The 24,988-nt window shown below is 57.0% G+C and overlaps 1 protein-coding gene across 3 annotated transcripts in view; it reads right to left on the reverse strand.

Annotated features, from left to right (window-relative positions):
* LOC308634930 (rho guanine nucleotide exchange factor 10-like) overlaps positions 1-17,845 on the reverse strand; it is a 33,173-nt gene extending 15,328 nt beyond the window's left edge. For 2 of the 3 annotated variants that reach the window (XM_081269132.1, XM_081269130.1), the window contains exons 1-3: positions 17,752-17,807; positions 10,939-11,049; positions 2,114-2,274 (exon numbers count right to left, since the gene is read on the reverse strand). In XM_081269132.1, coding sequence (XP_081125258.1) covers positions 2,114-2,150 — 37 coding nt within the window. In that variant the 5' untranslated portion in view covers positions 2,151-2,274; positions 10,939-11,049; positions 17,752-17,807. Of the gene's footprint in view, positions 1-2,113; positions 2,275-10,938; positions 11,050-17,751 lie in introns of all 3 variants that reach the window. The other variant, XM_081269131.1, reaches the window with a different exon arrangement.
* Positions 17,846-24,988: the final 7,143 nt, after the last annotated feature.

Raw genomic sequence — 24,988 nt, forward strand, 5'->3', positions numbered from 1 at the left:
GAGGGAAGAGAGGAAGAGGAGGGGAGGGAGAAAGGAGAAAGGAAGGGGGAGAAGGGGAGGGAAGAGGGGAAGGAAAAGGAAGAAGGGGAGAGGGGAGGGGAGACCAGAGGGAGAGGAGGGAGGGAGAGGAGGAGGAAGGGAAGGGAGAGAGGAAGGAATAGAAGGAGGGAAGGGAAGAGGGAAAGGGGGAGAGGGGGAGGGGGAGGGGAGGGGAGGGAAGAAGGGAAAAAAGAAAAGCAACAATCTAAAGGCAGGGACCCCGTGCTGAAGACGCCGCACCCCAGCTGGACACTGATGGGTGCTGCTCAGGCCGGGTCTGGCCCCATTTGGCTCATGCTCTCCCTGCACTGGCTGAGGCCTCAGCCCTTGTCCCAGCCAAGGCCTTCTTCTTGTCCCCAAGGACCTGAGAGCAGCCCCCGTGCCCCCGTGCCCCCATGCCCCAGTGCTGTGGGCCATACTCTGTCTCCACGTGGCTCCAGCTCTGGCTACCTCCACCCGAGGCTGCTCTGACCCAAACTCAGGCAGGCTGGGCCTCACGGTGCTATGCACAAGACTGGGTCTGCCATGCCCAGGGCATCCGAGGAGGTCCTGGCCTGGGGCCCAGGGCTGGGTGACCAGGGCGAGAGTGCGGTAGCTGCTCTCAGGAGAGCTGAGCCCTTCCTCCTGAGCTTGCCACAACAAGAGGCATTCAGTCCCTGGGTCTTCATGAACTGAGGTTAATATAGCGACAGTATGATTTCTTTTTCTGAAACATCATCTGTGGCAGAATTTTAGTATTAATTAGAGACAGCTCTTGCTGGTAGTGTGACTTTAAAATCAGGAACTGAGTTTTGCTTTCTGAAATACCCCAAAGCATCTTCCGAGATGATTTCTTTACACGTCTCAGGTGGCTGTCTGAGCTGCTCGTGGGCCGCTGCCAGCCTGGACGCTGGGAACGCTGCAGACACTGCCTTGCTCAGCCCTGTGGCAAGGCTGGAAGAGGCGCTGCTCCATCTGTCCTTCCTGAAGCTGTCTTGTGTTTATAGTCTCCCCCCAAACTGTAACTGTCTCCTTCATATCTCATACAAAAGTACAAGCCTGGGCATCATGGCTGAAAGGCCAGGGCTCCCACAGCTGAGGCCCACACAGGTGAGACCCGCCAGAGGCCAGTGCAGCCGCAGAACCGGCCTCTAGGCACCCATTCCCACATCCCATGCCTCCTGGGTCCTCCAGCTCCAGATGACCCTCAGGGGTCAGTCCCCCACTCAGCAGGAGCTCCTGCAAACAGTGGCACCTGACAGTTCTCTGGGGGCCTCTCCTCCCACTGGACACTCTGGGCAGTTCACCACACCACAGTTGGCTTGGTGTCTCTGGGGCCCTGCTCACTTGTGGGCAGCTCTGCCTACAGAGCTTCTGGATGAGCATAACCAGGGCCAGAGGTCCGTATGGCAGGCAGCGCAGGGTGGAAGAATGCCCGCACAGCTTTGCCCCACCTGCCCCACAGCCCAGGTTTCGCAAGAACAGGAAGCCCTGGGGATGCCTGCTACAGAAATGTTAGGGTCCACCACGGGGCTGGGGCCAGCCTTCCCTGCCATGGGCATCTGGGCAGATGGCTCTGGCGAGATGATAAGAAGGCTGTACCTGGTGTGGATGGACAGAAGAGATCCATGCTTGGCCCTGAGTTTCCCCAGAGAAAGGAAGCAGGAGAGGACTCCCTGGACCCCGTTCCAAGTGCCTGGAGAGGCTGTGTTCTAGTGGTGGAACGTTGGCCCTGGCCACTGGGCCTGCACATGGACGTGGCCTCTGAACAGGAAGCCCTTTCCCTTCCACATCAGTCAGCTTGGGTGGGGGACGGAACACCTTGCAGGAAGCTGAGATGCCCAGGACAGGCAAGCCTGGTGCAAGAGGCTCACTGGTGCACCCCAAGTGCACTGGCCTAAGAGCTGGGACCCTCAAAGTTCATATCCCCTCTGAGCCCCAGCAAGCACCTCATCATTCTCCCTGACACTCTCACCCTCGTCTCCCCCACCACTCGCCCCTGTCAGGAGCAGCCTCGTAATTCCAGAGCACAGAGTGTTCAGGAAGAGCCCCTAGTGCCCCAGGGCTCCTGGACACCCCTGTGGAGGCCACACACCTGTGGGAGCAGGAGGAGGGCCCTCTTGCTGGTCCATGCTCTGTGGCTTGGTCAGGGAACAGAAGCCCCCGCAGGAAGTGGAGACACCACCCGTCACATGCTGGCTAGGCAGATGTCACTTTCTCACCACGTGCAGGGCTTGTAGTGATGGCCTGATGGCCCTGTAAGGAGGAAACACAGCTGTCACTTGCAGCTGGGGTTAAAGAACTCATCCCCTACTGGCTGCAAACCAAACCCAAGAGAGGGTTCTCAGTCAGCACGACTTCTCCTCGGGTCACCCTGAATCACAGCCAGCAGGTAGCCTCACAGCTGGGACCACTGGGCAGATCCCTGCCAGCCAACACCTCCGAAAGTCTTTGCTTAAGTTCATTCAGGGTTCTGAAGGGAAAAATCAGCACATAAGCCAAATGTGTGCTTCCTCTTCCTTCAACTAACACTTAGCAGTTCTGAGTAAAGAACTATCAGGATTAAGGTGCAGCTGACAGTTTTCTAAGCTTCCTTGAGGGAACAAGTAACCAGTCTCTTGGCTAGGACAATCCCACGTGCCTGGATCTAAAACAGGGTGACACCCAGAGCTCATGAGAAGGCTGGCTCCTAGCTCCAGAGGAGGACATCCTGTCCACTGACTCACAGGAGACTTCCCCGCATCCACCTGGCTTCAGACAGGGACAGAGGGTTGAGGAAAAGCCAACTGCTTCCGTTCCCACGTCAGGAACAACGGATGCGATGGACGGACGGCGACGCCTGCCCCCAGCGCCTCCTCCACCGCCAGCTGCCTACCCAAGGCCATCACTGGCTTCACGTGCTCCGCACAGAAAACAGGCCTGGAAAAGCCCTGGGCTGCCAGCGGGCACAGCCTTGGACTTCGTCTGCAACCACCTAAGCCCAGCCAATTATTTTAGCCAAATTAATTAACAAAATGTGGTACTTTCCAGAGAAAGCCAATGTGTTCTCAAACTAAGATGAGCTGGCAGTGCCATGAAGGCTCTCATCCACTGAGACGTGGAGGGCTCCAGGGGCACCCAGCAGGAGCAGCCACCCTCTGCCCCATGCTCCCCTTACCCAACTTTCCCTGACACCCTCATGGGCATTGAGAAGCTGCCAGGACCTGGCCCAGAGCTGCACACTCTGTGTGAGCAGCTGGCCCTCCTCGCTGGCATCGGGAGTCTCAGTTCCCACGTCCCTCCTTCACCAACACTTGCAGCTCCACAGGTGCCGGGAAGCTGCTGGGAGCAGTGGCCTCACTTAGGAGGAACCCAGTCACAGCATCGCCCCAACAAGGGGGTTCTGCCTCAAATGAAGATGCAATAGCTCAGAAAGTTCAAAGGACCTACCCAGGCCATACAAGGGCAGGTGTATGACGTGGAGCCTCAGAGCCCAGAGGCTGGGGCAGAATCTGCTGTCCACATGCCAGGTGAGACCTGGCAAGTTCTGAGATGGTGCAGCCAACTGCTACACCTGGAACTGGTGGGCGGCAACAGTGTCCACCTCCCAGCACGCTGCAGGTGAAACATGGTGCAGGGATGAGAATAGGAGCCTCGTCAGTGCTGGGCACGCACGTGCCAGCTGCCACTGCTGCTCACGGTGGCGGACAGGAGTGGTCACTGCTGCAGTTCCTGCTGCTCTGCGCCAGGCCCTCCGGCCACACCTGGACTCTACATGCTGGACACTGAGGACATCCACAGAAGGGGCAAAGGAGCTCATGCCAGTGGTAGGAAACGGACTTGCTTTCCCGTCTAAGGCAGGCGTGCTTAGGCTCAAGGCTGGGCCACAGTTGGGAGGGCCACAGAAGGGTCCTCAGAGAGAAGCTGAGCAACGAGGACACTGCCTGCAGCTGCACAGGGATGTAAGTGAGGGCAGGCAACGGGCTGCTGTAGTGCCAGTCCAGCCAAGGGCACACCTGCTGTGCTGCAGAAACCCACGGTTCTGAGACAGAATCGACTCGCCCTGCACACACGCAGGTGCACACGAGAGCCCCCAACCACTCACAGCAGCGCACTGCATTCTGGGCTGACACGGCCACAGGCTTCCTCCAGCCTCTCCCAGGGAGGGCGCAGGGCAGGGAAGCAGAGTGGACAGGACTGGACTATGGGAGGCAGGCCTGGTGACCCCGCGCCTCTGAGGCTGAGGGCAGTCTGCATAGCCAGGAGAAGAAGGAGGTGCTGGAAGGCCAGCCCAGGTCCCACAGAGCCTACGGGCTCCCACGTTTCATGGAACACCGCATCGGGCTGCTCACATGATGCCCATGCAGCTGCAGAACAGTTGGGGTGCGTAAGGAAAGGAGCACGGAACGGCACGGTGGCTCCCACTGGGCCCAGGCCCCGGGTTCATCCTCCAGAGTGCCAAGGCCTCAGGAACAGGACAGAGAGGGCCATCAGTGAATGTCCTTGAACTCTAGTCCAGAGAAACGGGGAAAGAGACACAGGCATCTCCAGACACTGCCACAGGAGAGGCGGCTGCCCCGCAGCACTGCCCAGTGATGGCTGAGGCTGAATCACCCACCTAGGAGGGCATGGGACAGAGACCAGCTCAGCCTGCGGTGACCCGAGCTTTGCTGTGTGACTCTGCAGACCTCGGTGCTCAGTCTGCCCTTGCCAGGGCTCGCCTTAGCAGACTGAGCGCCGAGGTCCGCAGAGTCGCACAGCATGGGTTGCTCTTCTCTAGAGGTCTTCCTGTCAGCAGAGAAAGCAAGCACCCTCTGCCTGCATCTGCTCAAGACAGAAGGTGGGCACGCTGGCCCACTGCTGGCAGCCACAAGGGCCCGGTGTGCCCTCGCTTTGGCTAAACATTTCCTAACCATGCTGCGTGGGTCTGGCCTCACTGATGCTCTGTTTTTCTGCCCAGAACACCTGGAAAAAGGGTCAAGCCAACCCATCTCACCAGTGTGACCGGTATGATCAGGATGAAAAAAGAATAAACACCCGAGTCTTCCAGCAACACCTGATCTCTGAAGTCACACTGGCTCGCACTCACACAGCACTTACACCCGTCAGCTGAACTGGGGCTTCACACACACCAGGCCACTTTACCCACACAACTCTGCCATTCCCCTGAGGCCAGAGGGCCCGCAGCAGGCCTGTGGCTCCCTGGCTGTCAGCGGCTATCAGGACTGCTACCCACTCCCGGCATCCCAGACAGTGTGTCAAACAGATGAGCCAGGGCTTCAGACCTTCTCCTGCATGTGAGTGCCCCTGGACACTGCACCCCGGAGCAGGGGCTTCTGGGGCTGGCCCTCGGGTGGAGGTGGTCCTCACTGGAGCACTGGGCAGGAGCTCTGCCTGCTGCGAGCAGGTGAGACAGACTGACGCCAGGCAGAGCCCAGGGTCTGCTTTCAAAGCACCCTGTGTCTGACCTGCGTGCAGCATGAGCAAGACCAGCCTCGGCTGCCCAGCTTTGTTTTCATGACTGCTGTCATCGTCCAATTTAAGCATCTTAATGAAAGATCTCATTGTACATTTGGATTGTGGTTTTAAACAAAAGTAGAAACGGTCAGTTAAAGAGCCCAGACACTAACAGACTGCCTCAGCCTTTTGTGTTCAAACATTGTGCTCCCTTTCATACAACTGGCCCTGGCCAGCATGGCCACCCACCCGAGTTGGTGAAGGCCCCTGATCACCACCCCAGTGGTGGTATTGGGCAAGAGCTGCTGCATTCAGGCAAACAGGAAAGACCGCAGCCAGAGACCTCAGGAAACTGGGCATGAGCCCATGTGCACAGCCCGTCTGGAATCCCCTGGCCGAGGCCCTCACTGAGCAGAGGGCAAAGGGGCTGGAGGCTCTGTCTGGTCACTGTTCCTGGTCAGACAAGGATCTGACCCACCCAGCCTGTGTCCTCTGCTGCAGCTGGGCTGCTGACGTGGCCATCCCACTTCTGGCAGGCTGGCAGGAGCACCATATCTGGTAGCACAGGTGTCGTGCCTGCCTCAGAATGCTCTGCCAGATTCATGCGACAAACACAAGACCTGCGTACCCTGAGCCTCCTGGCCCCTCAGCCCTTCAAAGGTGAGAGCTCACGGAGCCCTCATGAGTCGACACCACACATCACACTGGAGTCCCACCAGAGGCAGATCCATGGCCGTCCATACCCGGCAGTCCCTGGGCAGAGGGAGGCTCAGGAAAGGCTCAGGACCGGCCCTCTCCAGGTTTAAGAGGAGGCAGCCAGGGAGCAGAGAGCCCGGAAGCGGGTCAGGAGCATGTGCTGCTGCAACACCCACAGGTTCTTGGTGGCTGAGCAAAACCTGGCTGCCTGCTGGGAAGGCTATGTACCCATAAAGAACCCATGAGGGGGTGCAGACATAAGTACAGGGTGCTCAGCTCACCCCATTGCAGAGAGAGACAGTGGACATTCCTCTCACTGTCCACGGGCACAAGCAGACAGGATGCTTACAAAAACTGAAAATCCAAACATGCTTTCCACAGTCACTCTTCTCCAGGACTAGAGAAGCCTAGCGTGTCACAGCTACTGTTTGGCTGTGTGGACAGGTCACTCAGGGACTCCAGGTGGTCTATGCATCAGAGCCTGCGCCCACTCCAGGAGGGACAGCAAGCAGCCACATCCCTCAAGGTGCAGCTTCAAAGGGCTAGCCATGTGCTGGGACAGCTGCCTTCCCAAGGGCTACCAGAGCCCAGGATCATACCCCCTGCAAGCACTACTACAGGACCAGACCCCCTAAGACCACTCCTACAGGACCAGACTCTACAACCACTCCTGCAGGACCAGACCCTACAACCACTCCTGCAGGACCTGACCCCCTACAACCACTCCTGCAGGACCAGACCCCCTACAATTACCCCTGCAGGACCAGACCTTACAACTACTCCTACAAGACCAGACACTACAACCACTACTTCAGGACTAGACCCCTTACAACCACTCCTGCAAGACCAGACCCTACAACCACTCCTGCAAGACCAGACCCTACAACCACTCCTACAGGACCAGACCCCCATAACCACTACTACAGGACCAGACCCGCTACAACCATTCCTGCAGGACCAGAACACCTACAACTACTCCTGCAGGACCAGACCCCCTACAGCCACTCCTGCAGGACCAGACCCCCTACAGCCACTCCTGCAGGACCAGACCCCCTACAGCCACCCCTGTAGGACCAGACCCCCTACAGCCACTCCTGAAGGACCAGACCCCCTACAGCCACTCCTGCAGGACCAGACCCCCTACAACCACTCCTGCAGGACCTGACCCCCTACAACCAGTCCTGCAGGACCAGACCCCCTATAACCACTCCTGCAGGACCAGACCCCCTATAATCACCCCTGCAGGACCAGACCTTACAACTACTCCTACAGGACCAGACACTACAACCACTACTTCAGGACTAGACCCCTTACAACCACTCCTGCAAGACCAGACCCTACAACCACTCCTGCAAGACCAGACCCTACAACCACTCCTACAGGACCAGACCCCCATAACCACTACTACAGGACCAGACCCGCTACAACCATTCCTGCAGGACCAGAACACCTACAACTACTCCTGCAGGACCAGACCCCCTACAGCCACTCCTGCAGGACCAGAACCTACAACCACTCCTACAGGACCAGAACCCCTACAGCCACTCCTTCAGGACCAGACCCACTACAGCCACTCCTGCAGGACCAGACCCCCTACAGCCACTCCTGTAGGACCAGACCCCCTACAGCCACTCCTGCAGGACCAGACCCCCTACAGCCACTCCTGCAGGACCAGACCCCCTACAGCCACTCCTGCAGGACCAGACCCCCTACAGCCACTCCTGCAGGACCAGACCCCATACAGCCACTCCTGCAGGACCAGACCCTCTACAGCCACTCCTGCAGGACCAGACCCTCTACAGCCACTCCTGCAGGACCAGACCCCCTACAGCCACTCCTGCAGGACCAGACCCTACAACCACTCCTGCAGGACCAGACCCCATGAAATCAGAACTGCAGGACCAGAACCCCTACAACCACTCCCGCGGGACCAGACCCCCTACAGCCACTCCCGTAGGACCAGACCCCCTAGAGCCACTCCCGCAGGACCAGACTCCCTACAGCCACTCCCGCAGGACCAGACTCCCTACAGCCATTCCTGCAGGACCAGACCCACTACAGCCACTCCTGCAGGACCAGACCCCCTACAGCCACTCCTGCAGGACCAGACCCCATACAGCCACTCCTGCAGGACCAGACCCCTACACCTACTCCTACAGCAACAGACCCCTTACAACCACTCCTGCAGGACCTGACCCCCTACAGCCACTCCTGCAGGACCAGACTCCCTACAATCACCCCTGCAGGACCAGACTCCCTACAATCACCCCTGCAGGACCAGACCCTACAACCATTCCTACAGGACCAGACCCCCATAACCACTACTACAGGACCAGACCCGCTACAACCATTCCTGCAGGACCAGAACAACTACAACTACTCCTGCAGGACCAGACCCCCTACAGCCACTCCTGCAGGACCAGACCCCCTACAGCCACTCCTGCAGGACCAGACCCCCTACAGCCACCCCTGCAGGACCAGACCCCCTACAGCCACTCCTGCAGGACCAGACCCCCTACAGCCACTCCTGCAGGACCAGACTCCCTACAGCCACTCCTGCAGGACCAGACTCCCTACAGCCACTCCTGCAGGACCAGACCCCATGAAACCAGAACTGCAGGACCAGAACCCCTACAACCACTCCTGCAGAACCAGACCCCTATAACCACTCCTGCAGGACCAGAACCCCTACAGCCACTCCTAGAAGACCAGACCCCCTACAATCACCCCTGCAGGACCAGACCTCCTACATTCACCATGCAGGACCAGAACCCCTATAGCCACTCCTACAAGACCAGAACCCCTACAGCCACTCCTGCAGGACCAGAACCCCTACAACCACTCCTGCAGGACCAAAACCCTACAACCGCCCCTGAAGGGCCAGACCCTACAACCACTACTCCTGCAGGCCAGACCCCCTACAACTGCCCCTGAAGGGCCAGAACCCTTAGAAGTGCTCTGCCTTGATGGGCAGCTGCCACCTGCATGGGCACTGCTGGAACCTGGCCAGCAGTACCTGGGCTCTGCCCCCAGTGCCCCCTGTGCCTGTGTGCCTGCTGTCTGTGGTTCAGCACTGCCACCACATCCTCAGGAAGGCCCCCCGGGCATGCTGAGACATCTCAAGTGACCTCTGAGGTCGAGCTCTCATTCGTGGACAGAAGAGAAAGAATGCAGGACTCTCCAGAGGACACAGGGAGGGAGACAGGAGAAAGGCAGCGTGAGCAGCAGGGGCTGCCCGGGCTGGAGGATCAGAGCTCTGGCTGGGGGTGCACCTGAGGGCATGGAGGGGCACTGCCCATCAGGACTTGCCCTGGCCTGGCTCCCACTGCCTGCCAGAGGCACCAAGCTCCATGTCCCCAGTCTTCCACTCCCTGCTGTCCTCCACCCGCCCTGGCCCAGCTCCCAGGGTGGCCCCTGTGGACTTGGCCACGTCACCTCACCTGTGTGTGCCCTTCACGCCCCCTAGGCCAGCAGAGATGGAGCCATTAGTACTGTCTCCATGTTCCCTGTTGTCCCCCACTAGAAGCCAGACTCCCCAGGACAGACAAACAAGGGGGAGAACGACAGGACCCTGCGCAAGCCCTCCCTGGCAGTAGGCAGATCAGCGTGCAGCCACTCACCTGCAGCCCCAGCACACAGACACCTGCTGCACAGCCGACTAGAGCGCGTCTGCAGGGGTAAGAGCGGGGACAGCAGAGATGGGTTATGTGCTGGGCACTCAGCAGCATGCCCGCAGTGGTCAGCTCTCAAAACCAGGTGTGGAGGAAGAAGGCAGGCAGGAGCGCAGGGAGAGCATCCCCGGATGCACAACCCACCTAGACCCCTGCCAGTCTGCACTGGCCCTCAGGAAATCCCGCACCCGAGCTCCCTCACACAGACCCCAGCAGCCAGCGGCTGAACTGGCGGGAGGTGGGTCTGTTCCACTGCTTTCCTCCCCCCTGCCCCCAAGCAATCGTCCCACTGCACCTGAGATCATGGCACCCAGACCAGGGTAGCCACCACATCACAGCCCTCCCAGGAGCCTCTGCGGGCAGACGCACACCAGGTGTCACCACGCCAGCCCAGGAGCGTCCTCTCTGGGAAAAGCCAGCCAGAAAGAACACCATCGCTCCCACTGCCAACTGTCCCAGCACCTGCGTGGGTGCCACCTTTACCTGGGGCGGCCCGTCTTTGCAGCTCTTTCTCATGACAGGAGAGGTATATTCACAAAACAGAGCAGAAAGCCCCCCCCCCCCCGCAAGAGTCACCAGACCTGCCTCGCGTCCCGCCTTTGCTTGCCCACACTCGGTTGTGTTTCCAGGGCCAGTCCATCCAGAAGGAACAGAATGGAACAGAAAGTTTCTGACTGGACCAGAAGACCAAACGGAGCTACGAGTCAAACCAACTGTTCTCAAAGGTCAGAAGGAAGAGTGGGGTAAAGAGGAGAAGAGCACCTGCCCAAGTCCCAACATTGTACCCAGGGATTTCATGCACACAAGTTCAAACTTCCAAGTCACTTTTATTTGGTACTGGGGATTGAACCCAGGGGCACTTAACCACTGAGTGACATCCCAGGTCCTTTTTATTTGTTAACACAGGGTCTTGCTAAGTTGCTGAAGGTCTCACTAAATTGCTGAGGCTGGCCTCAAACTCATGATCCTCCTGCCTCAGCCTCCCCAGGTCACTGGGATCACTGGTATTTACACACATGCGGGGTGAAAAGTCACTTTTATAATATTAAGGCTATGGGAGTTTAAGTAACTTGTGAAAATCCCCCCAGGGCTATAGTCCCTTCCTGCACTTAGATACCTGCTGCTGAGAGTTCACATCCCAGTAGAGGGGCTGGAGGAGGAGTGGGATGCCACAGTGGTCACACTCCTAGCTCTGGGAGCTGAGACATGCAAGTCCAGACTAAAATCCCTACAAGGAAGGAAAAGAGTGAGGACAGGTCAGACCTTCTGCCCAAGCCAGGAGGCAAGGATCTTCCTGGAAATGCCCAGAGTCCAGCTCGAGTGCCGGGCTGGAAAGAGCCAGGAGAAATGCAGGGGGCTGGCGTCTGGAACTTGGGAGAGGGGTGGCCTGGTCACTCCTGTCCATGGCATGGGCAGGCCTTAGAACAAAGGAAACCCACACCTGCAGTGTTGAACAGGGGCTGACTGGGGGAAGGGAGGCCAGGGCACGGTGGGTGTCTGCAGGAAGGCTCTGTGGCTGGGGACAGGATGAGCAGCAGCAGCAGCAGCAGGTGTGGGGGCAAGGCTGTAGCTGTCGGCCCTGGGCAGACTCCTTCAGGGCAGTAGGTGGCCCTCAGCATGTCCTGTGCAGCAGTGCTGCCCCTCTCCCACTCACCTGCAGACTTAGTCCCATGGAGCCCTGGGGAGGATGTCCTAGGTGGCCACTCTGGTTCAAGGCCAGGGGCCAGTGGGATCCCTGTACGAGGATTATTAAGACCATCCTCAAACATCAGGAGGAGGCCCCCATCCAGCAGGCTCCAGATAAACACGTGCCCCTCGTCCCTGCGGCGTCCATCCCTCTGGTGGCCCTTTCCCGGATCCTGGACCACTGTCCACGTGCAGGGGATGGTCCTGGCTCTACTCCTGCCCTGGCTGGAGGGGCGGCCTCAGTCCTGAGCACCAGATCCAAGGGCCAGGAGGCAGCATCCACGCCTTGGTGACCACAGCGCACACCCTCCTTCCCACCCGGGCCCTCAGGAGAGGTGCCAGGAGGACAGCAGCCACTCCACAGCAGTGAGGCTCACCCTGCGGCAGCGCTCCCAGAGCGGCACCTGGGGAGCAGCCTTCTGAGGCCTCAGGGTGGCTTGGCAGGAAAGGTGCCACCAGGCCACACCTGTGGTGGGTGCTGGGCAGAGCCCAGACTCGATTTCTCTCCACTCACTCTGAACTGACTGCTGGTCACCCCACCATCCCTGCACCCTCAGCAGCCTGCTCTTGTCCATGTCCAGTACTGGGCTCAACATATCAACAGGAACTGATATCCCGTTCTGCCAGCACCCCTCTGCTGGGCCCCAGCATGCCACGCTCTGCATTCCTCTCTCCACCAGTCCTGCCCTCTGCTCCCCTGCGGGCCTGCCCCTTCCTTGGTGACCTCAGTCAGCCTGCAGCTTCACCGCCACCTGGACAGGGTGACCTCACCAGCACTGTGCTCCTCAATGCAGCTGCCTGTAGCACGTCCCCAGGGGCACCTGGAAAGTTCCCACCATGTGACCCAGGCCCAGCTCCGCCACCCACTGCCCACCAAACCAAGCACCCTGGGAGCCGTCCCCCATCCTTCCTTACTCTCAAGCCCAGGACCAAACCAGGAGCAGATACAGTCAGCAGCCTTCAACTCTGTCCACACACCACTGACCCTGGCTGCCTCCCAGCATGCACCACCGCACCTGTGCCCAGAGCCATGTGAAGTCTCAGGTACACCTCCAGGCCTCCGTCTGGGCCTCTGCAGGGTCACTTCTCAGTAACCCAGAGGACAGTCCTACAAAACGTGAGCTGACTGGCTCGACACCCTCCAGGCATTCTGTCACAAACCCTCCACTGCTCTGTCGCTCTGACCTTCCGTGGCTTCCCGTCACACTCGGAACCTCCACGGGCCTTCTTCATCTCTACTGCCCAGCTGGCCACAAGCCCAGGCACGCTGCCCCAGGATGCCCTTCACTGGCCTTCCTGTTGACTTTGGGCATGCCTGGCACCCCCTCCCCTGGCCCTATACTCCTTCTGCAAGGAATGCCCTTGCCAGGGGTACCAGTTGGACCTGGCCACTTCCCTCAGTGTTTCCACTGCCCCACACAGTTCTAGGTGGCCAACGTGTGGGACAGTAGGCATGCTTGGGAAAGGATGTCCACCTAGGTCCACCTGAACCCCCAAGGGAAATGAGCCATCTGCAGAAGCACTTGACTATGAAACTAGCAATCTCCAGACAAGTGCACACAACTTCTGTCCCCCCCAGTCCACAAGGTCACCAGAGCCCCCATCTTCTGCGGGCCTGCTCCTGTAGACACACGGGGTTTGGAAGCAGCTCCTTACCACAAGAGCCACAGGCCAACCCAGCTCTCCCACGGCAGACTGCACATCCTGGAAAGCCGAAGACCAGCTTTCCAGGGACTCTGTCTGGCAAGGCTGCACCTTTCCTTCCCTCCTATTAAGTCAGAGAGAAACGCAGGTCTCCGCTGTCCTCCTGGAGCAGAGGGCCTCCCTCCTCCCAGCAGGCGCCTCCAACTTCAGACCCTGGGGCCTGGGCCAGAAGCTGAGAACTGTGCCACTCTGGGTCCTCCCAACCCCACAGAAGAGCTCAGACTTGAGCTCCACTAAGAGCGGTCACAGGGCCAGAGCTCCCAGAGCCAGCAATTGTCCTCGACTGCACTCTGCAGCGCCCTGCTGGCTGAATTCAGAGCCCACACGTGACATCGCGAAGCTCCTCTGAGGATCAGCGGCATGCTGGGCAGGGATCAACACTGCTGCTGGGCGTGGGCTGCTTCCTACTGGACTGCTGAGTCCAGGGCTGGAGAACAGTCATGAATGGGCTTCCTCATCGCCTCTTCAGCAAGAGGGCCGCCCTGCAGTGGGAAGGAAGCAAGCGGGCCTGGCCAGAGCAGAGGCTACCACACGGCCCTGGCAACATCCTGCCCACCTTGCCCCCGACAGAGCCAGGCTCAGGCTGTCCACACTGTGAGGAACAGACCTGCAACATCCCCATGCAGAAAGCCTGGACTTGAGGGCCATCATCACCAGCTCTGGGTACCCTGGGTGGGCTGGGCTCGCCCAACAGGCTTCCTACCACCCTCCTGCACACGCCCTGCATTCCCAAGCCACTTGGAGCCACCTCTGCAGGGAAGAGGAGCACAGCCCAATTAGGTGGGACCAGACCATTGCCCAGATGTGCTGGAAATCCAGTGGTCCAGCCTATCCAGAAACCAGAGCCTTCAGCCCTAGCTTGCAGCTTCTGCTCCAGTGGGCATGGAACACCACCCAGCGTACCAGTGCCTTTTCAAGTCACCTCCTCATGTTCCTAAAGGTAGCCAGGAAACAAACTGAAATCCTTGCTGTTCTCCTTTCATAAAAAATTAAAACATAAGACGTAAGTGTGCACAGAACACTGAGAGCTCTCAGCTGCTCCTTGTTTCCTTCCTCGCACCTGGGCTTCGCGCTGAGCCAGCAGGCCCAGGTCTGCAGCAGTGCCACGAGGCTCCAGACACACTTGCTCACAAACAGCCAGTAGGTACACTTCCCCACCACACAACGGTCTGATAGTTCTCATATCAGAAGGTGATAGAAAACAAAAACCCTCACCTACGATTTTTAAAAAATATTTTGCATGTTTTCCCACTTTTAATAAAATATCAACAACCACTGAGAGTATTTTCTATTAGCAGGTGTCAGTTCATCATGCAAAGAAAATCAAGAAACACCCAAATGGAAAGAAAGAATAACACACAAAATGACTGCTCCAGGGCTGGGGTGGTGGCTCCAGGCAGAGCGCTTGCCTCACACCCACACGGCCCTGGGTTCCATCCTCGGCACTACATAAGAAATATGAATAAATAAAAATAGATACTGTGTCCATCTACAACTAAAAATATTTTTTAAAAAATGACTGCTCCATTTTGTAGTCAAGATTTTTAAATTTTACATGAAGGAAGGAAGGAAGGAAGGGAGGGAGGGACGGAGGAAGGGAAGACGGAAAAGAGGAAGGGAGGAAGGGAGGAAAAGAGGAAGAGAGGAAGGGAAGACAGGAAGGAGGGAGGAAGGAAGAAGGGAAGACAGGAAGGAGGGAGGAAGGAAGAAGGGAAGACAGGAAGGAGGGAGGAAGAGAGGAAAAGAGGAAGGGAGGAAGGGAAGACAGGAAGGAGGGAGGAAGGAAGAAGGGAAGACAGGAAGGAGGGAGGAAGGGAGGAAAAGAGGAAGGGAGGAAGGGAAGACAGGAAGGAGGGAGGAAGGGAGAAGGGAAGACAGGGAGGAGGGAGTAGAGAGGAAGGAGGAGGAAGGAAGAGAGGGAGGGAGGAGGAAGGAAGGGAGGGAGGAGAGAGGAGGAGGGAGGAGGGAGGAGGGAGGAGGAGGGAGGAGGGAGGAGGGAGGAGGAGGGAGGGAGAGCAAAGGGAACCTCCAGGCCAGGCAGCTCTGGAAGCGGCCAGGAGGGAGAGTGCAGGGGCTGGCCACAGGCCTCCCAGTTGCAAGTTGCACTCGCAGGGGTGCTGGTCTCTTTGTGGGGCACAGGTAGGACCTATCAAGGCCAGCACCCTCAGGGTCACACTGACCATGGCTTCCTGCCCGGCCACGCCCTCCATACAAGCACTCATGGCCCACCTGCCTTCCACTCTGGACTCACCTTAAACCAAGCCAAGCAGGTTTGGACCTGGAACACCCCTTCCCTCAGCAGTCTCCCATTCTTCCAAAACTGCACCCCTGGAGGCTTAGTTAATGAGAGCTGAAATTCTATCAGTGATGAGAGCTCTGTTCCCCTCTAACTTCACCACACTTACTATCTACCTGGGCGATCCACACACGGGGTGTGAATGAATATTAACATGCTCTCAGTACCCAGACCCACACCTCTTGCTGCATCCTTTCTATCGCATGTTGTGCAATGAAAGATGATGTACAGCCAGGCACAGCTGCACGTGCCTGGGACCAGCAGCCTGGGAAGCTACAGCAGGAGGGCTGCAAGCTTGAGGCCAGCCTGGGTAACCCAGACCCTGCCTCAAAACTGAAAAATAAACAAACAAGTAAATAGATAGATAGGGCTCAGGATGTAGTTCAGCAGTACAGCATCCCTGGGTTCAATACCCAGTACTGCGCAAAGAAAGAGAAAGAGAGAGAGAGAGAGAGGGAGAGAGAGAGAGAGAAAGAAAGAGGGAATGACTGCTCTATCAGGCAACATGGGCTCTCCTTTTTATTATGCCTCCACACTTTACCTATAGGCTAATGCGGTCGCAGGTGCTGTTCCCACTGCTGTAGCACCTGCAGAAGGTCTCCAGTTTAACTCCCAGCAATGTCCTCAGTGGGCACACCGAGTCCTGTAGAGGGCTGCTGCTTCCCAAGGCCACATCTCCATCTAGAGCTCCCAGGGTCTGCCCCTACCTCACCACAGAACTGCACAGGAGAGGCAGCGAAGTACCAAGGTGACAAACCGGAGGTCTAGAAAGTACACCTTCTGAAACAATAAAAAGCTCTTTTGAGCTGGGGGCGTGGTCGGCAGTAGAGCCTTGGCAAGCGGAGGCCCTGGGTTCCAACCCAGCACTGGAAAAAAAAAAAGTTCATGTTGAATAACTGAATCTTGCCTCATCCCTCACTGTCCGCAGCTCCTCTCACAAGTGGTGTGTACAGAGAGACAGCAACTGTGAACAGCACCTCACACAGGGTCAGGAAGTCCTGCATGGCTGTGAACAGTGGCAGCACGCAATGTAACTGCAGACGCTGGCACCAAGGCCCATCAGATAAGCACTGGTAGTGCGGAGGGACAGGGCATCTTCTTAAAACATATACAAAGTGTGAATCTCAGTTATCTTCTCTTCTAGTAGAAGGAACTCTCTAAAAAATGGGTTTCAAGATATAAAAATGTTATCCCTCAGGGAAACTAAGGAACCCCTGTACCCAACGCAGCTTTAGGTGCCACCCAACCACAGGGCCCTCTGTTTGAAGTCAATGAGAACTTCCACCTCCAGCCAAAGCAAGGAAAGGAACACTGGGGTGGGTGGCACCAGGCACCTGTGTTGCTTTCCACGAACCTGACATCCCATTAAAATCCCAAACGGCTGGACTAGGTGGCCCGCACTTGTGATCCCCAAGACATTGAGGCAGGAGGACTGCAAGTTCAAGGCCAGCCTCAGGCCAGCCTCAGAGAAGTAGGAAAACCCTGAAACCCTGACTCAAAAGGGGCTGGGTCTATCTCAGTGGATCCCTGGGTTCAATCCCCAGTACCCCACACCCACACATTCATCCAGACTTTTACACTTTCACATTCAAAACTTCAGGGCCCCACAGAGGGGAGAGTGGAACCAGGTGGAGTTAACAAGGTACCTGCTGACCAAGCAAATCCACTTAAACCCTGCCTGCATTCTTGGGCAATGGGGGCTGTGGAATGCAGGAGAGAGACCTGCAGGCCCTCATTCCGCAGTGGACAATCATTATCCCCACACAAATACCTGCTTTTCCTCACATTCCGCCCCACTGCGTCCCGTGGGACGTGGGTTCACCCCAAGTCTCTGTGGGTGCCCTGGAACACTGGCCCCAGGACAGCTGTCCTGAAGGGACTGGACACTGCTGGAGTTGAGGGGTCGCCGTCTCTGGCTCCTGGGATACCTTCTGGAGCTGGGGGGGCTTCCCTGTCTGTGCCCAGGAACAGCCTCTGGAGTTAGGGATCCCCGTGTCTGGAGACACTAGCTGGAGTTGGAGGGTCACTGTCTGTGCCCAGGGACAGTCACTGAGGTTGGAGACTGCCCTATGTGACCCCAGGGGAGCCACTGGAGTTGGGGGGCTGCCCACCACACTCCGTGCATCCCGCAAACCTCGGGTGGGATTTAGCTACTTAGAGGAGCTGGACAGACGCGCAACTTTTAAAGCAAACAAGAAAGCCCGCGAGAGGCCCAGGCGCCCAGGACCCCTGCCCCGCACTCACCGTGGGCCCGGAATAAGTCCGCCGCGTCCGCATCCGGGTCCGCCGACAGTCCCGAGCCCCCCCACCCGCGCTGTACCCCGCCCGCCGTGCGCCCAGTCCCCGCCCACGCCGGAGGGAGGCCCCGCCCACCACGATGGAATTGGCGCATCCCAACCGTGCCGAGCACCCACTGGCCGGAGCTTCTGCCCATTTCCCGGCCGGGCCCCGCCCTCGCGCCCGCGCATTCCTGCGAGGCCACGTGGCCATCGCACCCCCACCCGCGACGTCCCAACGCCCCGCCAGGGCTGCACACGTGTGGGAGGGGGCGCAGTGAGGCTGCGCGTCACACTAGGTGAAGGCAGGGCGCCGGCGAGCACACGCAGCCTGCGGGAGAGCCACCGCCTTTCCCTGAGCGCCCCCAGCGCGCTTGCGCGGGACCTTCACCCTACCAGTGACATGCCAGCATCACCTCCTTCCCGCGCCACTTAGGTGGGGAGCAGGGCAGACTCTCCCCTCTCACCCCACCATTCGCCCTTCGCTGAGGACCATTCCCGGGGCACTCAGCCAGTGATCCCCTTGCATTCCCTATCCAAGGTGTGCTCACTAGGGCAGGGATGCCAGGAGGACACCACACTCCACGTGCATCATCACCCTCCCTGGAGGGGGGGTGCACTCGATGTGTGCAGGGTTCCCTAGTCTTAAGACCCCGACCCTGCACCTGTCCATCAGGAGAACCTTCCCTTCCTCGCTCCTGGTCCCCAGCTGTTATCAATGGGCTTTTGTGTATTCCCCCCCCCCCCGCCTCCCCGCCCCCCCCCCCCGCATTCACCTCTCCCTGTGGATCACTCCCCCAGCTGCCCTCAGGGGTACAGGGCTATGTCCCAAGTCCCAAGCCAGCGCAGCTTGCGCCCCTCCCCGCAGGGCCCCGCCCTCTGGCATCAGCAGCTCTGGGACCCTCCAAGTGCGGCTTTTACAGATCCCCGCCTGTCACTAGAAGCCCTCCTCTGACCTAGCCTGTCAGCCCTAGAACTGCAGCAACTACGTGCCAGAAAGTCCTGCTGCAGAGGACTGCTCCAGTCTTGCTGACCCTTTGAGGAGATGGTGCTTCTGAGCTGGGAAAAGCCACAAATTATTACCACATTATTAAAGGAGGAAACTGAGGCAACACTTTTAACCCAACGACTGAAAAATATTACCTACTGTCTGGTCAGTGCCTTCAGCAAACGTATTCCATTGCCAGGTCCTCATGTTTCCTCCCAACCAAATCTCTCAAAGCATGGGAGTAAATTAAAACCAGAATTTTAGAACTGTCAAAATTCTTAGAGATCTCTAGTCCATTCATTTGTTTATGAGAAATACAAAAAGTTATTTGGCATCCTAAAAGTCATAATATTAAACATTAAGAAGCTTGTATGCTCTGTAATAATTTATATCCCTGAAATTTCTATTGTAAAAACTCATAGCTCACAAATATAGGCTGGAGGTGGTTGGGAATCCGGAGGTACAGGTAGGGTGATGCTTTAGCACTTACTGCTTTTGTAGGAGTGCTCTGAGTTACTCCTGAATGCTGTCAGACCTCTGACTGCACATTCCTCTCAGTGACCTTGAGATTATAACTCTTGTACCAGCCTGGGTTCCTGGGGTTCTTCTGAGAACCTTCCTGGAGCGTCTCCTACACAAGTATTAAACACTCCTGGTCAACAGAGGTAAGAAGGTCAACTGCACTAGTGCTTGTTCACTAGTTGGCATTGATTTCTGCTCAAATAGACCAGAGATGGAAGACAGTCCTGGGTGGAAGGAGCCACATGTGCCCCAGGCTGTGAGGGGCCCTAAACATAGCCAGGAGAAGCCACTGGGAAGGATCTAGGAAGGGCCTGGGAGAGGGGGCTGGGCAGGAAGGACTCTTTGGTTTGGAACTTGAATCCAGTGTAGTCTGTTCTCTGGACACAGGACCACACTTACAAGTCCTGAGGTGGAAAAGTTGGGATTTTCCACTGTGATTCCCCCTTTGTCCCTCACTGATAGAATATTTAGAAATTTAGGATATATGTGTTATTGGGGATCAAAACCAGGGCCTCGGTGTTCTATACTGGACCCCTCTCCCAGCACTGTGACTTTGGGGATGCAGTTTTCAACACATGAGCTTTGGGAGACACAAACCATAGCACTTGTAAATAAAGAACTCTTGTAAATTAACAATACAGATGGCCCAAATAAAAATGGGCAAATACATAAATGCTTCTTAAAAGATTTACTGATGGCCAATAAGAACAGGAAATGGTGCACACTGTTGTTATTTTCAGGAAAACCCAGGTTAAACCCAATAGACGCCATTGTACCCAGATGAGAATGGCTGACACTGAGGATTGAAGCAGCATGGGTTGGTGAAGAGCAGACCCCGTGAGCTGCTGTGGCAGGAGGGTGGTGCCCCCTTCCAGTGGTTGGCTGGCAGGTGCTTACCTAAGGCAAAGGAAAACTTAAGCCACCAAGAGACTTCTACAAGCATTCTTTACTCATCACAGTTCAAACTGGTTACAACAGTTCAAAATTAGAAGCCTGATAAAGGCATGAACTCGTGTGGTGACAGACACTGCCCCTGACAACCAGGCAGAGTGACAGTGCATTCAGCAACAGATGTATCTCAAGAACATCACACTGCCTAAAAAGTCAGAGGAGAGGGCACGTGTGGCAGATGAAATGAACTAAATGTGTATGGGAGACCAGGAGGTCCTGCTCTGGGGGAGTTGCCTGGGAGAGGACATGAAAGAATTCTGGGCGGGGGCGGGGGGCGATGAAAGTGTTCTGAGATGCAGACACTTTGATGTCTTCACTTTGTGAAGTATTAGCAAGCTGAGTGCAAGAGTAAGGGACTTCATGAGGTACATCCTATTGCTGTGGTCTGAATTCGCCCCCCTCCGGCCCCCACCACAGTCCACATGCTGAAACTTAACCACCAGTGTGATAGTTAGGAAGAGGAGAGGTCTTGGGGAGGTGATTACATCATGAGGGCTCCCTCCCCATGGACAGGATTAGATCCTCCCCCCTATTTGCCCTTCCTTCCCTCCCTCCCACCATCCCAGGACCATCATGGAAGTAAAGACGGACCCTTACCAGCCCCTGACCCTGCAGGCACTTCAGTCCTCCCTAACTGTGAGAAATGAACTACCCAGTGTAAGTTGTTGTAGCAGCAGGAATAGACTAAGACTGTTACCTATCACTAAAAAGAGATTTTAAAAGCTGGACTGACACTTTTTTAAATTAATGATTCTCTTTATCAATTAGACACAAATGTCCCCTTATTAAGCCAACATGTAAGATCCACACACAGTCAGGAGGTAACTTACACCTGCATTAGGACATTCAGAAAGCAAAGAAATGGCAGATGCCTCATGGGCTCTGGGTCTCCTTTCCTGCACAGTCATCCTCAGGCCCCACACAGGGCCATACGGTCATCTGTGGCCAGGTCAAGGGCTTGGCTCTGTTATCAAATAGACCTGATGTGACTTCTGCCTCTTCTGCCACTCACTGGGTGAACTTGGACTGTTATTTAATGTCCCATGCTCCAGTTTCCTCCTGAAAACAGAGTAATTGCAGTTTTGAAGACCAGGTGCACAGATCCTCAGGACCTTCAGAAGATGCCTAAAGTGCTATCAGGTCAGAATCCTATGTCCACACCTGCAGCCTCTTCCCAGGTCGGACCCTAGGCGCCTCCCTACCAGCTGCACCACCTACATGGCAGTGCCTCAGCTCCTCTTATGAAGAGATGGAAGACAGCAGTGCTTGCTGTGGTGGTCCAGCCCCTCTGTTCCGAGGTCCCTCCTCAGGGGCCTTCCACTAAGGAGCTGATTCTGAAGAGTCCAGGTGGCTTGACTCAGGCATTAGGCACAGCCCAGGCCCCATCCCAGCTCACCCTCTGCTGCTGCAGCTCTTTGTGCCTGCTCCTGCCGGTGGCTCTCCCGCTGATGCTGATGGACCTGCTTGAAGAACTTTGTCCCTGCAGTGTTCCATGGTGCCTGAACTCAGCAGGTGTCAGCAGCAGGGTTCTTACAGCACTGGGCTCAGAAGACATGGCTGGCACTGCCCAGAGCGCACCAAGCAAGCGGAGGACTTGGAGTCAGTGGCCAGCGGACTGCTCACGGTGAGTCAGGGGAGAATGGTCAACAAGGCTGATGGTCAAGGCACCCAGGTAAAGACTGGGGTGGAGAGACCTCCCTCAGATACCCCAGAGCAGTATCACAGCTTCCATTGGTTTCACAAGCCCTTTGCAAGCCCAAACGATATGTCCATCCTGTGCCGCTCTGAATTGCCCTTAGAGGCCCCTGTGCACAGGGGAATCTGCAGGACTGCCCTGCACACACCTCCGCTGGCCCTCAGGCCTCTTAGATCCTGCACACACCTCCAATGGCCCTCAGGCCTCTCTGCTTGGCACAGGCTATCTAGGCCCCAAACATAGCTGGGCAGGTGGGTCGCACTGGACAGGAAACCCCTCCCCATTGGGGCATGCACTGCTCACTGAGCCTGAGGCCCAGTGTCCTCCTGCCCTCCACAGGTCCCTTCAGCAGTGCTTTCCCATGAGCGCTTGGCTGGACGTGCTCTCCCCTCAGGCGCGTGCTGTCTCCTCACTGTGGCCCTCCAGCCCCTGTTTGCATCCTGGCACCAGTGGGCCAGGCCGACAGAGAGCAGGACCACCCAGTGAGACGTCATGAGGAAACAGGAAGGCTGCACCGGACTGAGGTAGCCACGACTAGGAAAGCAGCCCTGAGCTGAGCATAGGGGGCCAGGACACCAGCTGGGCCCACTGCAGCTGCGGCTCGGTCAGCCTGCGTCACTCGGGATGTGACCTTCTGGGCCACTGATCAGTGTTCCTCCATACAAAGTTCTAAAAACAACTGGCTACTTGGAACAAGAGGACACTGCGGTGGCAGGTGTGTCCAACTCACGAGTCCCCGTGAGCACATGGACATCCTGGTGGGCACTTTACCTTTGTGTGGTTCATCCAACACCCATTACACTAAGGCAGTTGTTAAAATACAGAAACAAAGATGATGAGGCCATGATACTGCAATATTTTTCTGAAAAGGCCAGTGAACTGACCTCTCTGAGGTCCAGCAGGACCCAAAAATTGTCTCGTGGATCCACTGTTGTGTTTGTCACTGGGGTAACAAGGAATTAGGTTGTGGAGTCAGATAGTGGCCAGTAGGTGACATCATGGGATACTAGCCAGCAGTGCAGATATGGGCAGCTGCTGGATCCCTGGACCGCAGGACGTGAATGTCCCAGGCCTCTGCCTGCCAAGTGCCCCCAGCTCCATTTCTCTCCACGCTGGGCATCGCTGTGGAGGAGACCCCTCTCCTTTATTCACCAGGCTGCTCCCTGGGCTGGGCTGCTTCCCAGCTCTCTCTCAGAACATGGAACAGGTGGGGAAGTTCAATGGGAGAAAGCAGCAGGTGGATATTACAAGGAAGCAGGCTGCAAAGATGGGAAAGGGAGAGGCAGGTAGAGCAGGAACATCCAGCTGCCCAGCGGAGCACTCTGCTCACATGTCTGAGCCAAGGGAGCCAGGGCCAGGCACGTGTTCAGCCCACCCTCCACAGAGCGCCAGCCCTGGCCTTGCAAGGGCAGGTCTGAAGCAGCTTGCGAGCTTGCGTGTCCTCCTCCACAGAGCATCTCTGTCTCTGGAGGTGTCTCTGGGTGTGTCCCTCAGCCCACGACTCCTGACAGTACACATGGGTGAGCTTGGAGAACGGCTGGAACACCCCCATGCCTGAGCTCAAACTGCAGATCTCCGGGACATACTCTTGAGATTGCTGGCCTTAGTCTCTCTAGTTCCCACCCGACCCCTACCAACTCCCTTTGATGGACAGGTCAAAGAGAAAAGGGGTGCCTGTGTTTAAAAAAGAAAGAGAGGAGGCTTTGGGACCCAGCAAAGACAAGGCAGGACTCTCACTGATGGTCTGTCAAAGGGCCCCTGTAATCTGGTGGGAGAAGGATTCATTGTTCCCGAGGGTACAGTGGCTTTTTGTTTTCAGAGCTCTTGCAACAACTAAGCCTGTTTTCTGGCTTTGCCCAATCTGAAGTAGGAGGTGGGGGAGGCGGAGGTCAGGGAAGTCTGAGAAAGCAGCTCTCCCAGTGACCAGAGGTACACCTTTTGGGGGCAGGGAGGGATGGGCAAAGCTCTGATGTAAACAGCCCCCACCCATGGGTGGGCTTCCCTGGCCCCAGTGACCAGGAGACACTGCCTCCTCACACAGGAGTGCTGCACAAAGCCCCCCATCCCTCCACCCCTCCCCGCCTCCCTCTCATGGGCTAGGCAGCGCCTCTGGGAACACACCAGGACTGGGCAGCTGGGGCAGAGAGGAATATGGCAAAGGACAGGGCCCGCATTCGCATTCGATGTGCCAGAGCAGGCTGGAGTCTGCGTGCTGCAGCGGGTAGAGGCAGAGCACAGCAGGCAGGCGGCCTGCACGGGCCATGGCTCAAGGCACACCCGGGGACCACGCCCTCACCCCAACCTGCGTGTGCAGAGGTGTCTCTGTTGCTCATAGTGGTGGCGATTAAAGCCCAGGACATGGTAGGCATGTTGTGTGGAGTCACACAGTTGTGGCCGGTCTACCTAAGAATGGCCTTCAGCCATTACCTGATTCCCGTTAGTCACACAGAGCCTTCCGGGGCAGCCAGAGCACAGGCAGGTTCAGATGGGAAGGACGGGTCCAAAGGAGGCTCCAGAAAGAAGGTCGGACGTGGCGCTGAGTGGGGCGGCAGGTAGAGGAGAAGGAGCCCCGGGAGCAGGCCCTGTATTCTGACTTCCACTTCATCCAGAAGGAGGGCCAAGGCCCTTGCTTGTCTGCAGACCACGCCGCCCAGGAGCAGCTTGGCCTGGCTCACAGCTACCCATCCTCACGTCACCCAGAGTGCAGCTGAACACCATCATAACTTCACTACACCAAAATGCACCGAGCCTCAGCGGCTCGCTCACAACCCAAGCTCCAGCTCCAGAAAGTGAGTCAGTCACTGCTGGTGACCCTCCATGATGTCATAGCATGCTCCACAGGTCTGTGCTTCCTCCTGCACACTGGGGCCTTCACGAGTCTAAGTTGTTGCTTATCAGGGGAGTCTACAGTAGCTAGCTGAGCACTTCTACTCCTTCCATGATCCAGCATGAGTTATCATGGAAGAAAACACAGTCACAATAAAAAAAAATAACAATTTTCAGCCAGGCATGGTGGCACATACCTATAAACCAAGTGACTTGGGAGGT

Source organism: Spermophilus citellus, assembly GCF_964194105.1.
Source record: "Spermophilus citellus genome assembly, chromosome: 16".
Lineage (NCBI taxonomy): Eukaryota > Metazoa > Chordata > Mammalia > Rodentia > Sciuridae > Spermophilus > Spermophilus citellus.